Genomic DNA, 14,337 nt, shown 5'->3' with positions numbered 1-14,337 from the left:
CTACCCAGGCTGGAGTGCAATGGCGCGATCTCAGCTCACCGCAACCTCCGCCTCCTGGGTTCAGTCAATTCTCCTGCCTCAGCCTCCTGAGTAGCTGGGATTACAGGCACGCGCCACCACGCCCAGCTAATTTTTTGTATTTTTAGTAGAGACGGGGTTTCACCATGTTGAACAGGATGGTCTCGATCTCGTGATCCACCCGCCTCGGCCTCCCAAAAGCTCTATAGTTTTTAAAGTTAAGTTAGAGTATGACTTAGATCTGCATCCACCTGGGCTTCATAAGATTTCTCCCCCCAATGAAAGGATGCTCCATCCAGGTCTAAATTTGCAGAGCAGACACACTGCCCTCCGAGTGCTCTCTCACACCCTCCTACCCTGCAGCAGACACCAGGGTCCTGGCCCAAGTGTGCTGCCTACCACAGGGAAGGACACAGCAGGAGGGGAGCGCCGCCCACCCAGGGCCAGGGCACATGAGCCTGGGAAAGGAGAAACAGTCCTCAGTTCCTCATTGTCTCCCTGCTATGTGGAGTCCCTCCTCCTTCCCCAGAAGAGGCAAGGAACCAGAGAAGAAGGTATGGGACTCTTCTGCCTGGTGCTTCCAGAAAGGTGGATGTCTCTGTTACATTGGCCAAGATAAGAATTTGCAGGAAAGTGAGAGGCATTGAGGATCTTGACCTTTTACTTTGGGGTAGCAAAAGGCACAGGACATTGAGCTAGAGCTCTCACCTTCAGCTGAAGGGACGGACGACTTTGTCCTTTATCCTTGTTACAGTAGAGACAAAACTCCCCTTTAGAGACCCCCAGGAGAATAGGACTTCCTTTCTCTGCAGAAGCTGAGCTCAAGGATGTGGGTAATATAAAGAAGATTTCTGGAAAAAGACAGTCAGAACATGGGTGGGTTCTCAAAGGAAGGAAAGGTCCCTTCTGTCTGCTGGGTTTCAGGCCTGACATGCAGTCCTTCTCCCCTTGACTCTGTGGTCCCCATCTCCCTCCGTCACACTGGTTTAAGCCTCCTCTTGTTCCAACCTAAGTGTCTGGTTCCTTCTTTTTTCCCCGCCCTTCCAGAAAGAGTCCTTTCAGATCTGGTTATTGCTAGAGACCTTCCATCTGTTGCCCAAGTCTCTGGGGCTTCTCCTCCCCGCTTCCACCACCTGCTGGAGTTGGGGCATGGTCTAGCATCAGCTGAGCCCACCTGGAGGGAGGCCTTACCCCTGCTGGGTGGGGACAGAAAACACAGCCAAAACTGAGAATCACCTGGGCGTATGTAGCTTTTATCTGGAACTGCTATGAGATTCCCAGAGTCCAGGACCAGTACTTTGTGATCCTGGTCATGAATGCTGAATTTCTTTGGGTTTAAGTTCTTCAACTTTGGACCTAGATCAACATAACCAGACATCAACACTTCACACTGAAAACGGAAGACTCAGCCCTTTCTTCCCCACATCCGAGGGCCCCAGCCCCAGCCCCAGCCTCAGCCCCAGCCCCAGCTCTCCACCCTGCCTGTGGGCTCAGGCATCACAGCCACTGAATATTTCTTCCACTCCCGGGCTTGCTGTCTTACTGGGATGAGCAATTTAGCATTCTGTGCAAGCACATGGGTTCCAGATTTGGACAGATGGATCAAAATCCAAGCTCTGCTGTAGGACAGAGGACAAGTTACTAAATCTTTCCCAATGCCAATGTCCTCATCTGTGAAATAAGAGTAAGAATAGCACCTACTTGAGAGAGGAGTTATGAGAACTAAAATGCTCACTCAAGTAAGTGGGACTTAGCCTGACCTAAGACCTATAAAAAGGACTTTTTATAATCATTGTTTATCTTAACTCGCTTTTATGCACCCTCTGACTGGGAGCATTATTCCATCAGAGCCTAGAGTAGGACAGACGCCCACACTGGCCAGGCTAAGGGAGTAGTGATGGAAGAGTTGGGAGGGGTGGAGGCAGGAAGCCCCCAGGAGCCCAGATCGGTGCAAGGCTTAGCTGGAGCATTAGCGGCTCCTTTGAAAAGCCACAAATCTTGCACCTGGCCCTGGAGGAACATCTTCTAGTGGCAGGACTAGCCACAACAGTGCTCAGAGGGTCTTAGGGTGTGGGCTTCTAGCAACTCATTCAGGCCAGACCTGCCTAGAGTGGGGTCTTAAAAGGGAACCTTTCCTCCTGGCCTCTGATTGGACAGGTGACCCCACCTCAGAAAGGAGCTCAAGCACTTGTTTGATAAAGGACAAGGGACCCCAGGCTGGGACAGTGACTGTCAGGAATGGGTGGTTGGCTGGAAAATGGCAGATGTCACAACATGATAACACAGTAACCAGCACACTATGTGAAGCTATAATATGGGTATCTGTGATCGGCAATTCTAATGCAGAGAATAATTCTAAGATGTTACTCTCTTCCCATGCCATAAGTACACAGCCGCTCCCTGGGTTTCTCACTGTGGAATGTCCTCCTCATCTCCTCATGCCCAGACAGTGGAGAGGACTCCTCCTGTAACACCGGCTCTCCAGCCACCTCCTCCCTGCAGCCCTCCTCTGCCCCCTCTGCACAGGGTAGCTTCCTCCTGTTGCTGCAGCACTTTGCACTCATCAGTGGTACTTGCACACAGGTATTGGTGTCTTTGTCTTGCCTCCCCATAGCACTGTGAGCTCCCCAGGAGCAGGCTCCCTGTCTGACTCACCTGCGATCCTCCACCTCCCACGCTGTAGTGCCCCAAGCATCGTGGACATTCGGTGCCTATGGAAGAGATGACTGGCTCCAGGCGAGATCCTAAGTAACTCCCCAGTGATATGGGGTCAGATGAGGTCCAAGGGTCTCAGCCCTGTATTACATCAGAATCTCTTCAGGAGCTTTTCTGGGCCCCACTCAGACATTCTGAGTTCATGGGGCAGATGCAGGTCGACTGAAAGTTACTGAGCTAGCTGAACTCTAAGCCTTTCCATTTTCCACACTTTAATGTGCAAGAAATCACCTGCAAACTCTGGTTCAGTAGGTCTGGGTGGTGTCAAGGCTCTGCCTTTCTGATGCACTACCAGAGCTATGGGTACTGCTGGTCTGAGGATTTCTGAGTGACATGGCCTAGGGCGGTGGCTCTCAACCCTGGTGCACACTGGGAATCACCTGGTGGGTGGCATTTTAAGACCATGGTGGCATTTTAAGGCCTTGAACCCCTGAGATTTTCATTCAGTTAGTCCAGAGTGAGACTGGAAAATGCTACTTTTAAGAAGCTGCTTTTCTAGCATCATCATTTTACTTTGTACCTCTTAAGTGTTTCTTAAACTTGTTTTTTAACTTCTGTTTCGCTCCTATCACAGCCTGACAGAGGCTCTCTGCGTCTTGCATGCAGACTAGTTTACTATCCTCTTAAGTGGTGTTCTTGCTCATCATTCTTGACCCCAAATCTTCCTCAAGGCCACTCTGAAGGTGTGAGTGGTTTTAAGGTACTGGCAGTTGTTTCCATAGGGAAGTGGTACTCCCACAGCAGCAGTAACATCAGTGCTAGTGCCGGTTTTAAGGCAATAATAATTTTCTGTAGGGCAGTAGCTCTCAAATTTTTAAGGTGTACCACAATAACCTGGAAGGCTTGTAAAAGCAGCCCCTAAAGCCTCAGGCCCTGAGTTTCTGATGCAGGAGGTCTGTGGTGGGGCCTGGGAATCTGCATTCCTAACACTGTTCTAGGAGCTGATGCTGCTGACAGTTTGAGGACCAGACTTTGAGAGCCACTCCCCCCAGATTCGAAGGAGATCCCAGCCCTGACAAGAAGTCAGGACAGGCCCAACAGACAGGCTTGTGTGCCTGGAACCTCCAAGTTGCACCTGGAGTGGACAAAGTACAGATCCAAAGCCAGCAATGGTGTAACTACAAACAACCAAAACATCAAAGGTAACTCTGGCAGCAGTGGTGGAGGCAGTGACAGCAGCCTTCCCCTACTGTACTAGGTACCCTTACACACCTGGTCCCATTTGGTCCTCTTTGTCATTTTACTGACAAAGTGAGGCTCAGTATTCACACATTAGCCTGCACTATCTGGGGCTCAGACTGAGGTCTCCTGACTCTGACCTGAGAAAAGGAGGCGATGGGAGCCTTAAGCCTGAGTTGGGTAGACAGACGTTATAGTATCTTTAAATTTCCACATCTGTCACTTACTACCAGTGTCACCTGGTGCAGGGAATCTCCACTGTCTGTCTCGGTTTCCACATGTAAACAGTGGTGATATTAACAATTTCTTGTTGGGATGTTGTGGTGTTTGTATGGCAGCATGAGAGGAAGATTCAGGCTCTGAAGACGTTGCCCTGAGCCCTTGGTGGTGTGGGTGTCCCTGCACCCCCACTGGCCATATGGCTGTTTGTCATCAGTGCTGGGAGGAGGTCTGTGTCACCAGCCTCTTGACTATGGTCAGAAGAGGTACCTGGAAGGTTCCCAGGCACAAACTCTTCCTTGCCCTGTGCCTCTTGGAAGGTGAGCATCACTTATCCCTCCCTAGACACATCTTTCCCAGAGTCTCTCCTGATGGGATTCGCTTCTGCAAAGGGAAGATCTCAGCCCCATCCAGCACCCTTAGGTATCCCCAGTCTACAATTGTCCTGCCTCCTAAGTGGCACCACTCCCCATCCCCATCCTCGCACCCCAGCCATCCCCATCACCTCCTGCGGCCTTACTTGAGTGAACAAAACTCGTGGAGGGGAGACTTGGGTCTGGCTCCAGGGGGCTTCCAGCTGGGTCTGCAGTCAGATGCAGTGAGATTAGCATAAGCAATTTGGATTTTCCAAGGATTTAGGGGTATGAGGGACCATTTAATTTTCTCTTCTGTGTACTTGCTGAGAAATACTAGAGCAGCATGATAGTAATGACATTAAATCATAGCTTTCCTCGTCAAAAACATAGAACGATGGAGATGAACTGGCTTGGGGGGTTGGCTTCTGGCATGTTACAGGCCTCTCCCTTCACACCCTGGTAGACAGTTATTTGGGTCAAAAGCCTCCTCCTATTGTCCTCCATGGGCAACACCCAAATGCATTCCTCATGGAATACTCAGATGCCCCGTGCCTGGGTCATTTTTCCAACCCAGCTTTAGAGAGTCGCTTCTCATCGAAGGCTTCTCTTCCACCTGTTAAAGTTGGGAGGGAAGAGGAAGGATATGCAACCATCTAGTCGGCAAACAGGATGTTAAAGCCCAAATCTGTAGGTGAGAATGATCCTTTTATCTACCACCTGATGCGCCTGAACACTGCAGCAAAGTCTTCTTTTTCCTTCCAGAATTTCTCTTGTCTAGTTATTTGTCCAGGGAAGTTTGAAAGCTCACTTACTGTGCAAGGTCAGCAGGAAACAGCTGGGTCTGTACACAGCATCTAGTGAAGTCCACTTTAGGAATTACACTTCGGCCCTGAGATAGATTTCCACAAGAACCTTACCTTCTGAGCAGCACTGGGGTTCATCTCTTTCCAAGTCTTCAGAGCCCATTTTCACTCCTGAGTTCTCCTCCACAAAGGACATTTTCAACATTAGTTATTACTCAACAGAAAATGGAATGAAGTACAAGACCTAAGGAGACAGACAGGGGACCAGTTATGGCATCTTCTGACCCCAGGACACCTTGCAGGATATCCCTAGTGCTGAAAAGGCCACTGGCCTTGCTCTCTAGTTAGAAATGCTCGCTGCAACCAGAAAGGCGCCAAGGGGCCAGACCATGCTCCCCTGTCTATCACACCTTCAAAACAGAAATTTTCCAAACTGTTTGAGTCACAGTGCTAACACATGGGGTACAATCACAATTTTGTGGATCTTGGCATTTTATAAAAATGAAATCGAATTTAAAAAGTTAAAAGTGCATTGTTCTAGTCTTGGGGCTGGCATACTATGGCCCTTGGCCAAATCTTGTCCCTGCTTGTTTTTTTTTTAATGAAGTTTTATCGGAACACAGCCATGCCCCTGTTTGCACATTGTTTCCGGCTGCTTTGAGACTACAATAGCACGGTTGAGTAGTTGAGAGATCATCTGGCCAGCGAAGCCTAAAATACTTGCCATCTGACACCTTCTGTAAAAGTTTGCTGAGTCTCTGCAGTAGCCTAATCTTGGTCTAACAAAAAGCAGTTGCTCTGCAACCTCTTTTCATGAAAACCTAAACCACCAAAAGTCCCAGGAGGCTCAATCTCTAATATCTTAGGATCAGATTGCTCCATTGGGAGGAGTTGGTGGAGATATATTCATAAATACAAATTTTGCACACCCTATCTCAGTTGACAAGGATGTTTTCACAAGATTACTCCAGGCCAACATAGGACAGAAATGGAGCAAAAACTGGTGTTCCTATCTTACAGATAAAAAATCTGAAGTTAAGTGACTTGTTCAAAATCACATCACTTTTAAGATTGCAGAGACAGAGATAGGCAGTTTGTGTCGAAACCCAATCCTTTGAGAATGGTTTAGGAGTGAGACAAAGGGAGCTAAATTGTTCGTGCAAAAAAATAAAAATGACAAGGAGGGTCAGGCGCGGTGGCTCAAGCCTGTAATACCAGCACTTTGGGAGGCCAAGGCAGGCAGATCACAAGGTCAAGAGATCAAGACCATCCTGGCCAATATGGTGAAACCCCATATCTACTGAAAATACAAAAATTAGCTGGACGTGGTGGAGTGTGCCTGTAGTCCCATCTACTCGGGAGGCTGAGGCAGGAGAATTGCTTGAACTCGGGAGGCGGAGGTTGCAGTGAGCCAAGATTGTGCCACTGCACTCCAGCCTGGCACCTGGCGACAGAGTGAGACTGTCTCAAAAAAGAAAAAATGACAAGGAAGGGCTTCAGGACTCAACAGTAAGAACAGTGAGCATGAGTAGGTGGGTAGAGCTGATGGGTCGTTGAGGACAGGGATATCTACTATTTGGTCTTAACCTGTTTGTGATTTGGCAGTAACCCTGAATACATGGAGCGTAACTGCCTCTGTCATGTTGGGGTAAATCAAAGGACACAGAAAATTGGAGACACTTGACAGAGAATTTGGCAGCCAGGACATCAGAGCAAGACATGTCTTGTAGAAATTTAGATATCCAAAGACATAAAGATACTGTGGCGCTGCTGAAAAACAGAAGGATGCTCACAGGCTGGAGGACAAGGAGCCATCCCTGGGGGGTACTCATGAAATCTGCCAACTGTATTAAGATAAATGCAGGGAGCTTTCACAGAACTCCCTAAAGAAGCAGTGCATCTGGCCATCTGAAATCCATTTTTTTGCACCCAAAATCTGTTTCCAAGGACCAATAGTTTCTAGATTCTGAAGTCAGTCTACTGAGCCTTCAGAGAAGGGACAAGCCTTTCCAAGATTTGCAGGTTTCCTAAGCTAGTGTCTGCCTGGTCCCCTGGCACTGCCCTGCTTGTTGGTGGAAGCCCTCCTGGGAGAGAGCAGGCTGCTACTGGGGCTGAGAACAAGGTATTCCGGGTATGTCTTAGAGATCATATTTAGAAATTCAGATGTGCTTCCAGTGGGGATAAAAAGCAAGGGGGCTAGATGGCCAGACGCTACTCTACTTCCCCATCCATACCTTTCGGCTTTGAAAGCCAGCATAGGAGGATCACCTACCTGGGCCAGGATCCTCGTGGTCGGTGGCTCTGTCTTGGACTCCTGGAACTCCACTTGCCTTCAGTTCTCAGGATCCCTTATCTAAAGGGAGGTCTGGTACTCATTCAGAATCAACAAATTGGGAGTGGCTTGTAAATACAATACAGTATTCCTTTAGACAATAATAAATAGCATCCTCAGTTATCAGTCATCATTCATTTCCTGCTATTTTCCATGCCAAGGGTATAAACAAATTCCTGTGGGGTAGTGCCACTCTGCTAAGGGCTTGCCACACCCATTCAACACATTTCAAGGCACTTGGGATAGATCAGGTGGTTGCCAGTCCAGTCTAATAACAGAGGTATAGAAAAAAGACAAGAGTGAAGGAAAGAAGAAGCACAGAGCTTAGTCAGTCAATGAACATGGGAGGTTCATGATAGTTCTTTGCCCTCATCCCAGAGTTTATGCAAGTGGAGTCCCCATGTTCCAGAGAAAAATGTCCTCCTTTCATGTCTCCTTTCAGGTACACTCTGCGATGTACTAACACTTCCCTATACCTCTTCTCTGTCCCCTCTTCACAAGTGACATGCAAAGGGACCTTCTTTGATCAAGCCCTCCAAGGACTAGCTTCCCTCTGCAGCCCATTAGCTATTTACCTGCACTTCCTTGCATTTTTCCATTGCATTTGTCTTTGCCAGTTACGGTTTATGGCTATGTTTTACAATGTCACACACAGCTAGTCAGCATGAAGGAAAATCCACATAACCGATTAAGCTGATAGCTTCTGGACCACCACCAGCAGCTCATCAATAACACAGAAACAATAGTCCAGCACAATAGTTAACCACGGTGCTCTCACTGTGCCAGATATGGGCTCAGCCCATTTTTCTTTTTCTCTAACCAAATCCTTTGATGACCCTGGGAGTAAATACCATCCTTCCTGTTTTACAGACAAAAGGCAGTGCAGTTTAGAGAGGATGCACAATTTACCCAAGATCGCATCCTTAATTGCTGGGAGAACTATAACACTATAACCCAGGCCTTTCTGAGCACGCTGCAGCCGCATCTCTTAAACTTGACTGAAGACTGTGGTCTCATCTTCTAGCCTTTCTTCACGTACACATTTATAACATACAAATATAGGAATGTGTCTGACAAATTATTTTGTAAGATACATTTCCTACTTAATACATCTTGCCTTTTCTACTCAATATGATATCTCAAACATCATTCCATTTCATCAATACTTTTCCACAATAGTATATGTAATTACTGCAAGTTATTCCATTATTAGTCTAAAGACCTGGCAAAATGTTATTCCCTTGATGGCTAGAATAAAAATTCCTGATTTGTCTGTTGAATTCCTAATAAAGACACACATATCTTTAGAGAACTTCTGGATAAACTTCCTGGGATGGGATGAGATTGTGAAAGAAAAGACAAAGTAAAATTTTAAAAAGTCAAAGCAACCACTAACTTATCTTCTAAGAAGGTGGTTGGGGTAAGTGTGGGCACTTCTGTGGTGCTGACTTCTGGAATGAATGAGGATGTAAATGTCGGGGCAGCTGACCATTGCTCTCAGGACAGGGAAGATGGAGTTGGCCGGGAGTGTGCCATGTTGAGGTAGTTGCAATATAGACTTGTAGAGATCGCACCGAGTGGTTCCGGAAAGGAAGGGAAATGAGAGAGAAGAGTTTGTCTGTAAAAGTGGGTGCTACGTAGCGTAGTATAGGATATTTACAGTAAGCTCTCGCCTTTATTGCCCCATATAAAACCTCAATAAGTTTAATTATCTGTACCAATACTGGTATACAAGGGACACTGTTTGTAGGAGGTTGAAGCTCAAGAGAACAAGGGACAGCTAACTTGTATGTCACACATGGACAGGTCATAGCTTAATCCTCAATTTTAAACATTTGAGTTATTTCCACTTTTACACTATTATATGTAAGTTTTATATGTATACACATACACATATATATGGCCTAAAGTGCAAACGGGAATATCTTTCATGTAAATAAATCAACTGTAAATCGTAGTTACTCTGTGCCCTGCCTTGTGCTGTGCAGATACAAAGGAACCAAAGGCCTTTCTCCCTGCCCAATACACATACAACACACATAACATATATAAATATGTGTGTGTGTGTGTGTTTGATATATATGTATGTATAAATTCTGTGCTTAACATACTCTTGACATTTCTGAACAGATTAGACCCCACTGAGATTCCACCTTTAAAGAAATTCAAGTGGCCACTTGACAGCAATGCCAGATAAGCTGATATGAGGAGACAGACAGCACAGGCTGCCAAGCATTCTCTTTATCAGACACCCAGCTCCTACCCAGTGTGGGAAGCCAGGGTCCTGCTGACTGTGCAGGGCGAGGCTGCTGCTCCTTGGGTGACACAGCAAATATGGGATGTGTCCTCAGGTCACTGGCCATCCTCTCTGATACAAGACATTTTGGCATTTTGGACCCTCACCTGAAGCTTCCGGCAGCTCTGAGTTGGTGGTGGGGGGAGGGGTGTCTTGTTCCATCATCCACAAGTTATTTCAAGAATTTACACCAATTTTTTATTGTTACGATTATTTGGGCCATAAGAAGTGAGTATTAACAGAGGGAAAACTCTCAAGAGAATGTTCCACACAGTGTGGTGGTTACTGTGCTATCATATTGTCATATTTCCTATTTTCCAGCCATCCACCCATCCCTGACAGTCACTGGCTCAGCACAGGGCCTTCCACCTTCCATCAAACAAATGCCTGAGCTCCTGACTGAAGGGTAAATCACCTGCCAGTAGTGAAGGGTCCCTGTTATGATCCCTCTCTACGCAGGCCTGCTCCAAATGAACTCCTAGGAGCCCACACTCTGGGACATCTCCTGGCTACTCTTATAGCTGGTCCCGCCTGCTGGAAGAGGTTCCTCCAGGGCCAGGTGCAAGCCCTGTGGCTTTCCCAAGAAGCCCCTGCAGCATTAGCTCAGCCTTGTACCATACTGGACTCCTGGGGGCTTTCTGCCTCCATTTCTTCCTTCTTCACTCCTCCATTATCGCACACTTGGCCCAGTCCATGCAGGAATCCATCCCATCCTAGGTATTTCTGATGGCATGATGCCCCCAGTCAGAAGGTGCAGAAATGACGTTTAATAATAACAACATCAATAACAATTTTTTATTTTCTCAATACTCAGGTATCTTGCTGAATGCTGTTCATTGTTAATTTTTTTTAATTCTCAAGAACCCCTATTAGGTGAGCATTATTCCAATCCTCACATCATGCATGAAAAGTATGAGGTTTGGAAGGATTTTTAAAGTTGCTCTATGTCCCACACTAATAAGGGAGAGAGCTCAGATTTGTAACCAAGTCTGTCTACTTCCAGAGCCCAAGTTCTGATGCTCTCAGCAGTATCTACTGTGACAAGGAAGAAGGACAAACCCAACACTTGCTAGGGCTAATGACAAATGGTTCTGAAAATAATTTTTCTAGCGTTCTACCCTGGAATGTCTCTCACTCACATTCAACCCAGAGTGGAAGGGTGTTTCCCTGGGAATCTGGTAAAACTGCTCAGTCTTCATGCAAAGGGAGGAGAAAATTGTGCTTTTTGTTTCACATTCCTTCCTTGGCCCAAAAGATAGAAAACCCTGTCATTGGCACATACTGGGGAGAGGATGTTCATGCATGTGGCTCTGCCCCTTCCCCTCTGACTGTGGGGCTGGGCATCTTGAGGACAGGTGTGTCACCTCCTGCCACTGCTCTTCTCCTGGAAGTACCTTGCACCAACTCAGATCCTGTTCTCTGAAGGTCTCCACACAAGTGTGGGCTAGTAATTCTCGGAATGACCCTATGCTCTGCAGACTAAAACTCTCTCTTAGACAGCTAAGCCCATGATCTGGCCTCAGTGGACTGAGTAATACGGAACCCACCTGAGTATAGATTCGTGACATATTCTATAGTCCAATATTCAAATAATTGGAGCACTATATAATAAGCAAAAATTTGATTCCTGCCTCCTGCAGCCTGCATTACCATAAGGTGCTGTCATTTCTTATGATTTGTCCAGGCATGTAGAGCAGCAGAGACAGAAAGGCTAATTCTCTGTTCTAGGGCTAGCCATGCTGAAGAGGCTGGACAGTGCTCAGGGAACTGATCCAGCTGCAGATGCCCAATAGAAACATTCAGACTGATGCCCAGAGCAGAGTCCAAAGGAGTAGGGCAATGGATTGTCTTGGTAAGTATTCAGTTGGGGAAGATGGGAGGGGTCCCATACAGGTATGAGCAAATCCCATTAGGTGGGAGGAGCACAACGAGAAATCTGGGTCAGGTAGTAGCCACTGCATGCTCCAGATAAGCATACAGTCAGTATCTGCAAGGCCCATGAACAAGGACCAGGGGCCCAGTCACAGGAATGAGGTTCGGAAGATTAGCAACTTTTAAGGGGCCAAGGTACTGGACAGTAAGCAGGACACAGCCCAGAACAAGAAACAGTAGGGAAGTGGAAGAAATTATGTGATTTCATGTTTACTGTAAGAAGCTTTTGGAAATCAGTAAAGACATATTTGCCAGCCCCATTATTAGGGCTCTTATTAACATCTTCTGATTGCCAGTCTGCTCATTTCACTATCACATTTTCCCACAATGTCTGTACCTAAATGTTTGGCATGATTTCTGCAGTTGTTAGGTTTGGCATTTTGTATATATCCATGAGGACAGATATATTGATCCTGTTGATTAAATGCTTGCTATCTGTACTGCTCTCTTTTTTTCTCATCTTAATCTGTTAATAATATGAAGTACATTCAGATATTCCATGTAATATATATTTATTATTTTGATCTCAATTTTGGCATTATATATTTTTGAAGCTATGTTATTAGTGAGCCCTATGATAATCCTCACTTTATGCATGAGAAATCTGAGGTTTAGAAGATTTAGAAATTAGCTGTGTGTCTTACACTAATAAGTGAGAAAGCTCAAATTTGTGCCCAAGTCCAATTTAGAATTGTATCTCCCTGATGAACTGAAGCTTTTATCTTTAAGGAGACACCTCTTTATCTTTAGCAATGCTTATTGCCTTAAAGTCCACTTTGTCAGACACAGATACTTTCTTTTAATTCATTTTCATGTGGTATATCTCTTTCCACCATTTTTTTTCCTTTTTTTAATCATGCTTTAGGTTCTAGGGTACATGTGCAGATCATGTAGGATTGTTGCCTAGGTACACACGTGGCCATGTGGTTTGCTGCCTCCATCCCCCCATCACCTACATCTGCCATTTCTCCCCATGTTATCCCTCCCCAGCCTCCCCACTGCCACCCCCGACTGTCCCTCCCTTGTCCCCCCCAACAGACCCCAGTGTGTGATGTTCCCTCCCTGTGTCCATGTGTTCTCATTGTTCAACACCTGCCTATGAGTGAGAACATGTGGTATTTGATTTTCTGTTCCTGTGTCAGTTTGCTGAGAATTATCATTTCCAGATTCATCCATGTCCTTACAAAGGACACAACTTAATCATTTTTATGGCTGCATAGTATTCCATGGTGTATATACGCCATATTTTCCTTGTCCAGTCTATCATTGATGAGCATTTGGGTTGGTTCCAGGTCTTTGCTATTGTAAACAGTGCTGCTACATACATACATGTGCATGTGTCTTTATAATTGAATGATTTTTAATCATTTGGGTATATATCCAGTAATGGGATTGCTGGGTCAAATGGAATTTCTATTTCTAGGTCCTTGAGGAAGTGCCACACTGTCTTCCACAATGGTTGAACTAGTTTACATGCCCACCAACAGTATAAAAGTGTTCCTATTTCTCCACATCCTCTCCAGCACCTCTTGTCTTCAGATTTTTTGATGATCGCCATTCTAACTGGTATGAGGTGGTATCTCAATGTGGTTTTGATTTCCATTTCTCTAATAATCAGTGATGATGAGCATTTTTTCATGTGTTTGTTGGCCTCCTATACGTCTTCTTTTGAAAAGTGTCTGTTCATATCCTTTGCCAATTTTTGGATGGGTTTGTTTGTTTGTTTCTTGTAAATCTGTTTTAGTTCTTTGTAGATTCTAGATATTAGTCCTTTGCCAGATGGGTAGGTGGCAAAAAGTTTTTCCCATTCTCTTGGTTGCTGATTCACTCTAATGATTATTTCTTTTCTTTTCTTTTCTTTTTTTTTTTTTAGAAGCAGCAAATGATTTTATTTTCAGCAGAGTTAAAATTAGGTGTTGTATACTAAAGATAATTAGTCATCCTTCAGTATATATACTCAAGGGTTTGGTTCCAGGAATCCCACCAATGCCAAAATCTACACATATCCAAGTCTCAAAGTCCACTCTGCAGAGCCTGTGTATAGGAGAAGCTGAACCTCCATACACATGAGTTTCACATCCTGCAACATTTTCTGTCCACAATTGGTTGAAAACCTCCTGAGTTGAAGTGGATGGTGTTGTTCAAATGGTGTTGTTCAAGAGTCAGCTGTATATTCTTTCTCTCAGGATTTTCTGTAAGTTGTGAATGCTCAGTATTCTACAACTGTCTAGAGGTGTGAGGTCTGCATGTGACAAATGTATTCCTGAAAATTAGAGAGTAAGTTAAGTCTGATCATGAGTTAAAGGCTCAACTGAGCTCCTATGTAAAGCAAAAGTGGTTCTCAGTTTAATTTCACCAATCCATGGACATTTTTCTTTCTTTTTTGGGGGGTTTTGGGGTACATTTGAAGAACATGCAAGATAGTTGCATAGGTACACACATGGCAGTGTGATTTGCTGCCATCCTCCCCTTCACTATATCTGGCAT

The 14,337-nt window shown here is 45.5% G+C and overlaps 1 protein-coding gene across 5 annotated transcripts in view; it reads right to left on the bottom strand.

Moving 5' to 3' along the window:
- IL37 (interleukin 37) overlaps positions 1 to 14,337 on the bottom strand; it is a 114,571-nt gene that overhangs the window by 2,477 nt on the left and 97,757 nt on the right. For 2 of the 5 annotated variants that reach the window (XM_074397053.1, XM_039480630.2), the window contains exons 3-7: positions 7,563 to 7,713; positions 5,405 to 5,534; positions 4,652 to 4,714; positions 1,255 to 1,374; positions 727 to 869 (exon numbers count right to left, since the gene is read on the bottom strand). In XM_074397053.1, the coding sequence (XP_074253154.1) occupies positions 727 to 869; positions 1,255 to 1,374; positions 4,652 to 4,714; positions 5,405 to 5,495 (417 nt within the window). In that variant the 5' untranslated portion in view covers positions 5,496 to 5,534; positions 7,563 to 7,713. Of the gene's footprint in view, positions 1 to 726; positions 870 to 1,254; positions 1,375 to 2,673; positions 4,587 to 4,651; positions 4,715 to 5,404; positions 5,535 to 7,562; positions 7,714 to 14,337 lie in introns of those variants that run through there. The other 3 variants (XM_003942502.4, XM_074397055.1, XM_074397056.1) reach the window with 3 other exon arrangements.

The sequence above is a fragment of the Saimiri boliviensis genome, chromosome 1 (assembly GCF_048565385.1).
Source record: "Saimiri boliviensis isolate mSaiBol1 chromosome 1, mSaiBol1.pri, whole genome shotgun sequence".
Classification (NCBI taxonomy): domain Eukaryota; kingdom Metazoa; phylum Chordata; class Mammalia; order Primates; family Cebidae; genus Saimiri; species Saimiri boliviensis.
This window is presented reverse-complemented; position numbering and strand designations above follow the sequence as displayed.